This window comes from Hylaeus anthracinus, unplaced genomic scaffold (genome assembly GCF_026225885.1).
Source record: "Hylaeus anthracinus isolate JK02 unplaced genomic scaffold, UHH_iyHylAnth1.0_haploid 0, whole genome shotgun sequence".
NCBI classification, from domain to species: Eukaryota; Metazoa; Arthropoda; class Insecta; order Hymenoptera; family Colletidae; genus Hylaeus; species Hylaeus anthracinus.
Window position 1 is genome coordinate 23336222 of NW_026533254.1, and position 12970 is coordinate 23349191.

Below are 12970 nucleotides of genomic sequence, written 5' to 3' on the forward strand. Positions count from 1 at the left end.
TGGGTAGCATAGAGTATCGAAACGAGTAGTGAGTGGAATTTCAAGTAATATAGAGTGTCCAAACGTGTAGCGAATAGAGTAATGCAGATCGAGTAGAGTTCTGAGTACGATATAAACTAGAATAACCAGATTACACAAGTGAAGTATACCAAATTGCAGCAGACGGAAGATAAACGGTACGATTTCCAACGTAAACTGCAAACGACCCGATTTTCACTCGACAAGAACCACCAGCGAGTTATTTTGTCACCGTGTCTGTCGCGCCACGGCAGATCCAGTTTAAGCGGATCGCGACTAAAAACAGTTAAAGAGCCGCGGCACTCGATCCGTCAGAATTCAACTTTCATCGTGTATTCCCAGAAAACGATCCGGGCTACCAGGAAACGCGGCGGTAAACGGTCGCGCGCACGATAAGGTTTAAAATGAAAGTACGAACCCGATTGTTCGCTCGTGCATTGTGCAGCGAGGCTGTTTCTCAAGGAAAGAAGTCGGGAGATGGCGTCAACGGAACGCGCACGTCGCGCACCGATCGCGAGCAACCTCACGACTGGCGATGTAGCGAATAAACAGAAGAAAGAAAAAACATATTAATATTTATTTCGCCGCGACGCGAACGATATCGATGCGAATTTAATCTGCGACAATATCATCGGATCCCGCGAATTCATCAAGCGAATCCGACGACAGAACGTAATGCCTTTGAAGGAGGCAAAATACAAACAAACAAAAATTCGTCGATCAACGACACACTTTAATCCTGTTTTATCCGTCGTGTCGAGTAATTGGCTGGATCCGGGGACAAAAAAAGAAAGAAAGATGCATCGTAATTGAACGCATTACGGAACACCTACTTTGTGAACGGTACTGTACGCTTAACGGTACCAGCGGTGCTATTCGTACTACGTTCGTTTGCTCGCCACGTGTTCGGTGAATGTGTAGATTGGCTGTTAACATAGTTATCGCATTCGCGTATCGACGTATGCGCTGTCGTCAAGCGCTGTCTAGTCGGCCGCGTACCGGCCGATCTAGCAGTCGTTTTCTAGCATTTATGTGGCGTCGATGTATTCGATAGATCAGGAGAGCATAGCTTAGAGACGGTGGAAGGTAAAGTAGAGTAGAGTAGAGTAGAGTAGAGTAGAGTAGAGTAGAGTAGAGTAGAGTAGAGTAGAATTGAGTAGAGTCGAGTCGACTCCAGTAGAGTTGAATAGTCTACACTAGAGTAGAGTAGAGTACAGTAGACTTTTGTAGAGTTGAATAGATTAGAGTAGAATAGAGTAGAGTTGAATAGACTAGAGTAGATTAGAGTGAACTGTAGTAGAGCAGAGTAGAACAGAGTCGGCTCTAGTAGAGTTGAATAGTCTAGACTAAAGTAGAGTAGAGTTGAATAGACACTAGGGTAGAGTAGATTAGACTTTAGAAGAATTGAATACACTAGAGTTGAATCGAGTAGAATCGAGTCGGTTTTAGTAGAGTTGAATAGTCTAGACTAAAATAGAGTAGAACTGAATAGACTAGAGTAAACTAGAATCGACTAAACTAAAACTAAGTAAAATTGAGTCGAGTGGAGTAGAATAGATTTGAATAGACTAGAGTAGACTATAATAGCGCGTATCGGAATAAACTGTCCCAGAATACGACTAAAGTAAACAGGTCTCGTAACAATGGCCATTATGGCACGAATCGATCCCAGTATTTTGCGTTGCGGCAAAGCGAAGAGCGAACTAGGAAGACCGAACTTTCCCACAGTCCTTAACAGTCTATCCATCCACTTTAAAATCGGTTGGCATAATTTGCCAATGCGATTCGAAGCGGTGTCCCTAACAATTTGGAAACGAGCGTCCAGCAATCTCTTCCAGTACCGGGTTTCTAATTGATTCGCGTTAAAAATTCCATTGCTCGAACCGATTACGATGACCGAACGGCAAAAAGATTCCCGTTTGCTTTCTAATTCTAATACACAGCATCGCGTGAAAACCATACGAAAGAGAAATGGATTACGGGGTGTGAAATGCGAACTAGTCATACTGGAATGGAAACGGTCCGCTGTGACTCTTCCACGCTTCGAATTTTCACGGTGGATCCTGCGAAACTAATTCCTGGAGAGTCATTTCGAATCTTTTGGATCGCTCAGCGTCTCCGACTCGATCATTTCTGGGATATCGCGCAAGATTACCGCACGGAGATTTCAAGTTTTTGCCCCGTGTAACGGGGTGTTCCATTAGCCACGGTGTTTAGAATTAATCGAACTGGCAAACCTGGAATTCATGGTGGGTTCTGGCGATAAATTGATGTAAGTGCTGGATTTCACACGTTGGAGTTTCTTTCGAGCCGAATTCAAAGCGTTGGAATTTTTTTAAAGCCGAATTCAACGCTTTGGAGTTTCCTTTATGCCGAATTCAACGCGTTAGAATTCCTTTTGAGTCGAAATCAATGCGTTGGAACTCCTTTTGAACAGAATTCAACGCGTTGTAATTCCTTATGAGCCAAATTCAACACGTTGTGATTTTTTTAAAGCCGAATTCAACGCGTTGGAATTCCTTTCGAGTCGAATTCAATGCGTTGGAACTCCTTTTGAACAGAATTCAACGCGTTGGAATTCCTTTCGAGTCGAATTCAATGCGTTGGAATTCCTTTTGAGCCGAATTCAACGCGTTGAAATTCCTTTTGAACAGAATTCAACGCGTTGAAATTCCTTTTGAACAGAATTCAACGCGTTGGAATTCCTTTTGAGTCGAATTCAACGCGTTGGAATTCTTTTTGACCCAAATTTAACTCGTTGGAATTCCTTTTGAGCTAAATTCAACGCGTTGGAATTTCATTTGTGCTGAGTTCGATGCAATGGAATTCCTTTTAAGCCGAATTCAACTATTGGATTTAGTTTTGTATTATCTACCATTGTACAAAAGCTAATTAAAAAGTCAGTGTCACGCATGAGAATCTTTCCTCGTTAGAGTTAAAAAAAAAAAGGGAGGCAATCCCGATTCCCCTTTAATCACCTGTATTGAAACGTACATTATTTCAAGGCTGTTTACAATTTCACGTGTTTATTTGTTAGTCATTCACGACAACGAAGGTCGGCGATAATTTACGCAACAATTTATCGCGTCGTATATTATTTATTAAAATATCGCTGATGGGGAAGCGCGGTGTGACCACAATTTCGTGGAATTTTAACCAAATACAATTTGCATTCCCGGGCAAGACATAGGCCTGTGTTTGCTTGTGATGTAATTGAACGTAAATTAACCGTCTCGGTGATGACAACGCGAAATGTCAAACTGACATTTGCGCAATTAAGGAACAAAAAGCGGCGTTCTTCGACACGTAACGCGAACGCGACGTTACGAGACCGCTATCGACGTTAAATCATTCAAAACACGTTCTACAATTCGACTAGAATATTTTTTCAGCTTTTTCCTACAACCTCGATGGACATTGCTTTCCTCTGGTAAATTTCCGCACGTTCCTACGCTCTCGAGTCTAATCGTAAGCATCACTTTATAATTGTTTCCTGATCACTGTTTTTTTTTTATACCTACATAAATCCCGAAAAACGATAAGAGTCTATCGGAAATTTATTAAGTCATTCGTTATCGATGGCGTATCTATAAATAAAACGGTTGTCAACTTGTTATCCGATATTATTGATGAAGATCATCGAATTTTAATCCGCGTGAAGAAGTTGTTTTTAATCGGAAATTATTAAATTCACTCAAGATATTAAAATCTCGTGAAGCATCGAGAGGCGCCTCTTTCTTTGGGTGTTGGATCATCGACGACATCCGAATCTATCGAGACAAATATTTGTTTTACGTAATTACGTTCAATTAAGTTCCATTGACTCGAGGTTTCATTAAAATTGCTGGACACTTCGCGGCTTCTTCGATAAATTATGACACTTACTCGGTTTGGATTCTGTTTATACTCTACCTGACGTTTTCGAAAAAACGTAGACAAGAATCACTGAAAGATGGAAAAATAAGATTCACTAAACACTGATCACGTCACTTCTGTCTTCACTGACTGGAATTCTATCGAGTTTCTGGGTTGTACAACTCCTGCGAGTTGAATCGATGCGTTGGAATTGCTGTGAGCAGAATTCAACGCGCTGGAGTTCCTTTTGAGCTGAATTCAACGCGTTAGAATTCCTTTTGAGTCGAATTCAAAGCGTTGGAATTCTTATTGCGGCGAATTCAACGCATTGAAATACCTTTTGAGCCGAATTCAACGCATTGGAATTCCTTTTGAGCCGAATTCAACGCTTTGGAGTTCATTTTGAGTCGAATTCAACGCATTGGAATTCCCTTTAAGTCGAATTCAACGCACTGGAATTCCGTTTGAGTCGAATTCAACGCATTGGAATTTTTTTTTTAGCCAAATCCAACTCTTTGGAATTCTTTTTGAATCGAATTCAACGCGTTAGAATTCCTTTCGAGCCGAATTCAAAGCGCTGGAATTCTTATTGCGGTGAATTCAACGCATTGGAATTCCTTTCGAGCCGAATTCAAAGCGCTGGAATTCTTATTGCGGTGAATTCAACGCATTGGAATTCCTTTTGAGCCAAATTCAACGCTTTGGAGTGCCTTTTAAGCCGAATTCAACGTGTTGGAATTCCTTTTGAATCGAATCCAACTCCTTGGAATTCCTTTTGAGCCGAATTAGACTCCTTGGAATTCCTTTTGAGTCGAATTCACCGCGTTGAAAGTCCTTCTGAGCCTAATTGAACACGTTAGAATTACTTTTGACTCGAATTCAATGCGTCGAGTAGTACTTTTCGGCTGAATTCAACGCGTAGAGGTCTCCTTCCGCCGAAATCGACGCGATATGGATCCTTCTTAATGGGAATCGACGCGTAGCAGATCGCTCGCTCATCGATCATCGACCAGTGCCCGTATCACGCAGCGTTCCTTTCTCCACCGGCACAACTCGGAGACTGTTTTCCGAAAAGCTATCGGAAGCGCGGCGGCACGCAGGTCTTCTTCCACGCGATTTCGCGTCGCCGCTCTAAACGCGTTACGCCCACTCGACTCGTTAAATAATTAGATTTCGTCGCCGCGGACAGTTTCTAAATTGATGTCAGCGTCGCGGCGACAGTCGATGCCTAGTGACGCACACGGCCGTGCATAATGCGCGTCATTATCATATCGATATGGCCGTCAGGGCCAATAATTGTTATCGCTTCCTAATTCCCAAGGTTCGATCGCCTTTGATGATTCCTTAGCTCGGTTCTAACGTTTTCCTCCGTCGAAAATAGTAACAATTCCCGAAGAGCGTCTGAAATGTTTTGGAAGATTCGATTATGCCTCGGGTCTTCCGCGTTTCTTCTTTGTTTCAAAGTTCGCGTAAAAGTTACGCGGCTGGACGGTCGAACTTCGTTCGATAATCGATAACACGGCCGACCACAGTCCACCGACTCGTCGGATTTCCACTTCGGTACGCTTCGTTCTCTTCTTTAATTTTATTCTCAATGGAATCTTCCGGCCACGTGGACAACCATCTTTCTCCAACCGTGACGATGATAAGAGCGAATGCAATTTGAATCTCGCGAAGCACGCGCAGTTTGTTGAAGTCACTTTCTAGAAATGAGGAATACGGAATCGATGACCATTAGTCTCGTTTGGTGTCACACGAACGCTCGATTCGATTTCTCTGAAAAAATCCTGCAGCCTTATCTGACAAATGACTTCTTGTCGATGGTCGCACACTTTTGCAACTGACCGACTCTCTGAGACCCACTTAATGTCAAAATGCACGCGAACGAGATATAATTATCGCTTCGATATCTCTCGTTATCGTCCTTAGTAACGCCACCAGTGAATTCAGGATTCCTTTGAGTGTAAAGTACCAAAATTCGTTTCGAATTGAGAGTCGAATTGGATGCCTTGCAATTCCTCAGAGTCCAACTCAAGAACTTTCAACGAATTGAATTCGTCCATAAAGAATTCCTTTGAGCCAAGTGTAAACTACCAGAATTCCTTTGCGCCAAGTGTAAAGTACCAGAATTCCTTTGAGTTGAATCAAGCGCCTTGAAATTCCTCCGAACTCTATTTCTCTGTAAAGAATTCCTTTGAGCCAAGTGTGAACTACCAGAATTCGTTTGAGCCAAATGTAAAGTACGAGAATTCCTTTGAGTTGAATCAGGCGCCTTGAAATTCCTTAGAGTCGAACCCAAGACCTCTCAACGAATCCTATTCCTCTGCAAAGAATTCCTTTGAGCCAAGTGCGAAGTAACAGAATTACTTTGAGCCGAATTGGACGCCTTGAAATTCCTGACAATTGAAGTTAAAACTTCTCAACGAATTGAATTCTCCCATAAGAAATTCCTTTGCGCCAAGTGTAAACTACCAGAATTCCTTTGAGCTAAGTGTAAAGTACCAGAAATCCTTTGATTCGAATCAGGCGCCTTGAAATTCTTCAGAGTCGAAACCAAGACTTTTCAACGAACCCTATTCTTCCTTAAAAAAATCCTTTGAGCCAAGTGCAAAGCCTCAGAATTCCTCTGAGTCAAATTCGACGTCTCGCAATTCCTTGAAATCCAGATCTCATCAAACTCGAGGCAAATTCCATTCCTCCCTGCAGAATTCCTTTGAACCAAGCTCAAAGCTTCGAAATTCCATGATATCCGGATCTACCAAAATGAATTCCATCCAGTTTCAGGACGAGTTTAAAGAATTTGACGCGCCACTGTTCTAATTTGGCAATCCTAATCGTAAAAACCAGTGACCATCAACAGACCGCGATTTTCGTAACGCGATCGAGCAGAAACGGCACGGCGTGAAAGTCGCGGCGATCAACGTCCTTCCCCTCCCTCACTTTGACTTTCCACGGACGTAACGCGAGAGCAAAGCGCTTGATAGACCAGCCGTGGTATCCTTTGAACTTCCAATCGGTGCTTTCGCCGCATCTTCGATTTCACCAGCCCGTTCCCGCCGGTCACGGTTTCAATATTGAAACGCCCCGCCGCGACTTGGCTCGCTTTCCATCCGATTCACGCGACACGCCGGCCAGTTTGCACGGTTTACGGTTGAGTTGAACGAAAAGTTTCAGCGACACGACAGCTCCGGCTCGATTTTACGCAAGAATTTCGGTCACGAACCGATTCCCTCGGTGCTGAGGCCCGTCGATCGCTCTTGGGACATTTGCGGTACTTCCAGCCTACTTAGGACGCTTTGCGATTCACATAAATCGACCAGAGGAACTGTGGAATACATTTCAAGGGATTTTGCATTAAATTAATATTTTTTTGTAAACATGGGACCAGTTTCAGTCGAATGGAAGAGCCCTGGAATTTATTGGAAGACTTTGGAATTCGTTTGAGTCAAGTTTGAAATTCCTTTGAGACGAATGCAATACTTTGGAAATCATTTTAGAGGAGTTACAAGCGTTGCCATTCGTTTGAGTCAAGTTTGGAATTCCTTTGAGACAAGAACAATTTGTCCGAGTGATCCAAATTCCTTCGAGAAGAATGCAATGCTTTGGAATTCATTTCTTATTCGTTTGAGCCCCTAATTCGATGCTCGCAAGGAATTCCCCAGCGCGCTGAATTCAATTTCCCGCGATTCCATCGCGCCGAAATCACTCCCTCCCAGACTCGATAAAACTCTCACTCACACTGTCATGAAACCCTCTTCAACCAACTCCCACGTATCTTGATGCTAGTACTTGATTCCACTCGCGATTCCCGCGACTATTTTTCGCGAACCGTTCGCGATGTCTCGATCGCTGCAACGGATCGCACACCGTTTCGCTCGTGTCCTAATCGCAATCGTGGCCGACGCGCGACTTCGCCGCGGCGCGAAACGCCGACTTGGAGCGTTTGTTTTGAGTCGACCGTAGGCCTGGCGCCATTGGTTTAGCGGGCGCACGGAGCAACGAGGCGCACGCTGTCGCGGTTTGCTCGCAGTTTCAGGTTGACTGGCTGACTCGCTCGCTCGGATGTTTCACGGCGAAACCGACGAACGATCGGCCTACACCCCACCTCGACGAACAGGACGCGTCGTGACGTGGGTCTTACGGAGTCGCGGTGTTGTACGAGTTCTAGCCGCGGATCCTACGGTTTCTACGCGAGACCCACAGTTGTAGGCGGCTGGGAGACGACGAGGTTACGGAACATCTGTGCTTTGATTGATTCGACGAGGTCGTTTTTCATCTCTTGCAGCAATTACGATGCTCCAGTTACTATTCGTGGATGTAGGACTGTTTGCTTTGCTGAATGACGAGGTGAGGGTATATCAGATCGGCGATGATAATACAAACACTCGTGAGAGTTTATTAATTACGAGAAGGAATAGGATTTTTGAGAAATTTATGTTTCAGTTTGAGTGCGTTTGTCAAGTTTCAGGCCTTTGGAATTCCTTTGAGACGAATCGAATAGTTTGAGATTCGTTTGAGCCAATTTCGAGGGCTTTAGGCTCCTCTGAGACAAGTGAGATGATTTGGAATTCGTTTGAGTCGAGTTCGAAGGCTTTAGCATTCTTCTGGAACGAGTGGAATGGTGAGGAATTCGTTTGAGTAGAATTCGGCTGGCTTTAAAATTACTTGGAGTCAAGTTCGAGGGCTTTAGGGCTCCTCTGAGACAAGTGAGATGATTTGGAATTCGTTTGAGTCGAGTTCGAGAGCTTTGGAATTCCTTTGAGACGAATCGAATAGTTTGAGATTCGTTTGAGCCAATTTCGAGGGCTTTAGGACTCCTCTGAGACAAGTGAGACGATTCGGAATTCGTTTGAGTCGAGTTCGAGGGCTTTGAAATTCCTCTGGAACGAGTGGAATAGTGAGGAATTCGTTTGAGTAGAATTCGGCTGGCTTTAAAATTACTTGGAGTCAAGTTCGAGGGCTGTGGAATTCCTATGAGACAAGAGGGATGATTTGGAATTCGTTTGAGTCAAATTCGAGGGCTTTAGTACTCCTCTGAGACAAGTGAGATGATTTGGAATTCGTTTGAGCCGAGTTCGAGAGCTTTGGAATTCCTTTGAGACGAATCGAATAGTTTGAGATTCGTTTGAGCCAATTTCGAGGGCTTTAGGACGCCTCTGAGACAAGTGAGACGATTCGGAATTCGTTTGAGTCAAGTTCGAGGGCTTTGAAATTCCTCCGAGACGAATAGTTCGCACTTCGCTGCATTTCCAATTCAATTAAATTTCAAATGCATCGATGCGGTGTCCCGTGGAAAGCGTGTATCGGGTGGAAAGCGTCGTTCATCGTGCGGTCACTGCCCGGAAGCGGTGTAATAGCGAGTCGCGATCATAGATAAGAACAAAACGCTAGGCGTTTCGACGCGCAGACAACGACGACACCGCTTCTCGTGTGTTTCGCATTTGCTTTCGCCCGCCGCTTACTTTCGCTCATTGTTACGGGGTTCACGCTCGAATTCGCTTGTGTGGACATCTCTCGCTCGATCTCGATTCAACGCCGGTTGCGGACAATCGTGCTCGCGGAGAAAAAGAAGACGCGTTATACGCAACGGGCGCCCCTGGAGGGGACCCAGCATCGTTTACTTCCTCGCTGATACGCGCAAAACCGAATCTACGGAAGGCAATCGTGCAAAACGAACATTATTTTGTATTTGCATCGCGGATGAAAGTGAACGGATTTTAACAAGCACGCGAATATTTTATTTTCTCCATTTTGAAACGAAGGTAAGGACCGTCGACGAATTTCAACGCTACGCTGTAGATCGCTGGATATAAAAATAAGGAAAACAATCAAAGTAAATCGAGGTCGTTACACGCATGACTCAGAAATATCTGTTCCACCGCCACGAATGCAGGGGCCTTGCACACAGGAGGCCTACGAAGGCCACGTTCGATGCATCTGTAGATGCAATGATATTTCTGAGCCGAGAACACGTGATCTACTTATGATTCGTTTGAGCCATATTCGGAGGCGTTGCATTCAGTTTGAGCCAAGTTGGGTGGCTCTGAAATTCCTTTGTAACGAGCAAAACTCGTTTGAGCGCATCTGGTGGCTTTGGAATTTATTTGAGGAGAATGAAACGATTTGGAATACGTATGAGTCATATTGAGAGCCTCTGTAATTCACTTTAACCGAGTTGGAAGACTTAAATCTTGATTTGAGCCAAGTTAGATGGCTCTGGAATTCCTTTGAGCACATCTGGTGGCTTTGGAATTTATTTGAGGAGAATGAAATGATTTGGAATACGTATGAGTCATATTGAGAGCCTCTGTAATTCACTTTAACCGAGTTGGAAGACTTAAATCTTGATTTGAGCCAAGTTACATGACTCTGAAATTCCTTTGGAACGAGCAGAATTCGTTTGAGCACATTTAGTGACTTTGGAATTCATTTGAGCCTAATGGTAGGGCTCCCAAAATAATTGCAATAAATCTCCCGCTGGACTGAATGCGTAACAGATGCATCCACGTGATGAACACATACAGGGTGACCCACTAAAACCAGTCTAATCTAGAATCTTCCGAGCGCAGAGTTCTGATCGATAATAGAACGCGATCAGACGTACCCGTGATTAATAGGATCGAAACGATTCCGATTCTAAGCGACTAACCGCGCAATCACGGATAAGAGACGACCGCCAATATCATAACCGCGGGTATCTCTCGGTTCAGAGGGGATCGAATCGATAACGCGATTCCGCACGCGTCACGGACACGAGAAGACCTTCCTGGGCACTCGATGCCGGTAGAATTTATCGGGTTCGATGGTTCCGACGACAAAGCGATTACGATTAACCTTTGGGAATTGAGGCGAGCTAAGTATATAGGGTGAACCGTTTACACGGAAACAGGTCAACAATATTTCCGCTGCTTATTGGATACATGGACGACCCACGACACAATGGAACGTTTACAGAGAAGGGAGGGGGTAGATCCCAAGGTCGCTTCTCTCCTAAGACTACAAGGTCAAGCTCAAAATTTGGTGCCATTTCTTTTTTTTTTTTTTTTTTCGTTACACAGTAGATTCCGAGGAAGAAAAATTGACACAGTGATGAACACACGGTGTTCATCTTACTGTGTTTATAAATACTGTATTATGAACGAATGGCGATTAATATTAATTTCCATATTTAAATGCTGTCTGTCATTGTATTCGCAGATGGGTCGAAAGTGCGCGCGAATGAAGTTTCATTCGGCTGACAGTTCGCTCGAATGGATTCCCAACTCTGACCAACGTCCCCGTCGTGTCTTTACGTAACGAGTTCTGATTAACTCGTACCAGGCGGAGACGGTTCGTCGTTTCGCGGCAGAAGGAGGCGCTTCAAGGAGGCTTCCGCGAACTTCGGCTCGCCTAAAGAGAAGCCGACCGTGCACGACCAGTAAACATTCTTGTCTAGACAAAAAAATCTCGAATAACAAGCCTGTTTATTTATTACTGTCCGAACAAAGTTAGAGAGAATTCTTTTATACGCGACCGAGGCTCTTATCTAGATAAAAGTCTCGGAGTAACGAGTAAAATATAAATAAAATAATTTTCTGTTCGTTACCGTTTAGATAAAAATTACAATTTGAGAACTAATTAATTCCAAGGAAAGCGCGGAGGATATCATGGGCGGCTTAAGAGGAGAAAATGTGGAAAAAGAACCCCGAGGAAAACGAGGCAGAACCAAACGAATGGGAAGAGCGAGAGAGAAGGAGAGAGGAGAGAGAGAGAGAGAGAGAGAGAGAGAGAGAGAGAGAGAGCGTCCGCTTGGAGACTTTCGCTTTGGATTAGAATGTCTCGAGAAGGGGGAGAGCCTGGCCTTTGCTCGACGACCATTTGCATTCGTGGAGGTTAATGGATTGTGGCAGAAAAATGGAACTCGATCCTATCCTTTCCATCTGCACGCGTGAACCGGGCAAAAACACGGCTACGATATCTCTTGCTCGACTTATTTCGCGGTTTAACGCGATTTTTCCTCCACTTGAACCTTTTTCAAAGAAAAACATGAAGGCGTGCTACCGCAGCGCCCTCGGGGATAACCGAAGCGCCATCTAGGCAGTCGAATCCTCCATTTTGGAAACGGTTTACTCTGCTCGGTCCTGAATTCGTCGCCTCGAATGGAAAACAAATGTTTGCTTTTTCTTTATTATAGTTTAGTCATGTCTGACTGTTTACACTTTTCCCGTGGATACACATTTTACATTGTCATCATCTTATCCTCTTTGATACCCTTTCTCGCTAGGGATTTATTTAAATTATAATGGTTTGCCCTTATACGGGAAATAGATCTGATCGCCTCCCTGCTCAGGATGCGTTTATGGGCGCGCAGGAGCCAGAGCCAAACCTTAAAACTTTATAAACAATAAAAGTACGTTTGCTATCTTCATTTTATTGTTTATAAAGTTTTAAGGCCGAAATGGCAAAATCAGGCCTTGGAGTCGCATCCGTCAAAGCGTAATGAATATATTAAAACCAAAATTATTAGAAAATATTGCTTCTTTGCTTCAATATCCTGGAAAAAAAATCATGTCTCTGTCCTTGTCCCGTAGTTTTCTACTTTTTCTGCAACTGTCGCTGAAGTCAACTCAAAGTTTGGCTCTGGCTCCTGCGCACCCTTAAATTCATAACTTCTTACCTCTTTGTCGCTTGACAACTCATCTCTGTGGGGTCTGCTGGCCCCCCTCTAGCTCGGGTACCTCGGGGTTGCTAAGCCCGTACTGTAGCTTACAAAAACACCGCTACAGCCCCTGAGGGCGAAAAAAATGTTCTTCGAGTGAGGAGAAGCGTGTATTTATAATATTTCGGTAAACAAGATTAGTGTTATGGTATGGTTCAGCGAATGACGTCACAAAACCGGACGAGAAATCAATGTCGCGAGCGTAGGAATTAGCAGGGCCAATAATACGATTAAGAGGATCACGTGTGCTGTAACCAGATTTATAAGGAAGGGAACGAAAGGAACGTCTTGGTTAGGTGTACAGTGTTTGTAACGTAGTAAGGGATAGATTACATCGAGTAAATTGATCGTAGAGTATTTGTAAACAAATTACTCGTGTATATAAATGTTTAGAATCTA

At 43.9% G+C, this 12970-nt stretch overlaps 1 protein-coding gene across 12 annotated transcripts in view; it reads right to left on the reverse strand.

Annotated features, from left to right (window-relative positions):
* The window catches only part of LOC128889921 (IQ motif and SEC7 domain-containing protein 2), an 89475-nt gene that overhangs the window by 36073 nt on the left and 40432 nt on the right, over positions 1-12970 (reverse strand). Inside the window, exons 1-2 of one of the 12 annotated variants that reach the window (XM_054148029.1) lie at positions 7612-7893; positions 3931-3963 (exon numbers count right to left, since the gene is read on the reverse strand). The exons of 5 other annotated variants lie outside the window; for them this stretch is intronic. Coding sequence is in view for 1 of the 7 variants with exons in the window: in XM_054148063.1 (XP_054004038.1) it covers positions 12530-12552 (23 nt within the window). In the remaining 6 variants the exon portion in view is untranslated. Of the gene's footprint in view, positions 1-3903; positions 4068-4739; positions 5509-7611; positions 7894-12529; positions 12879-12970 lie in introns of those variants that run through there. 6 more of the 12 variants (XM_054147985.1, XM_054148012.1, XM_054148004.1 and 3 more) reach the window with 6 other exon arrangements.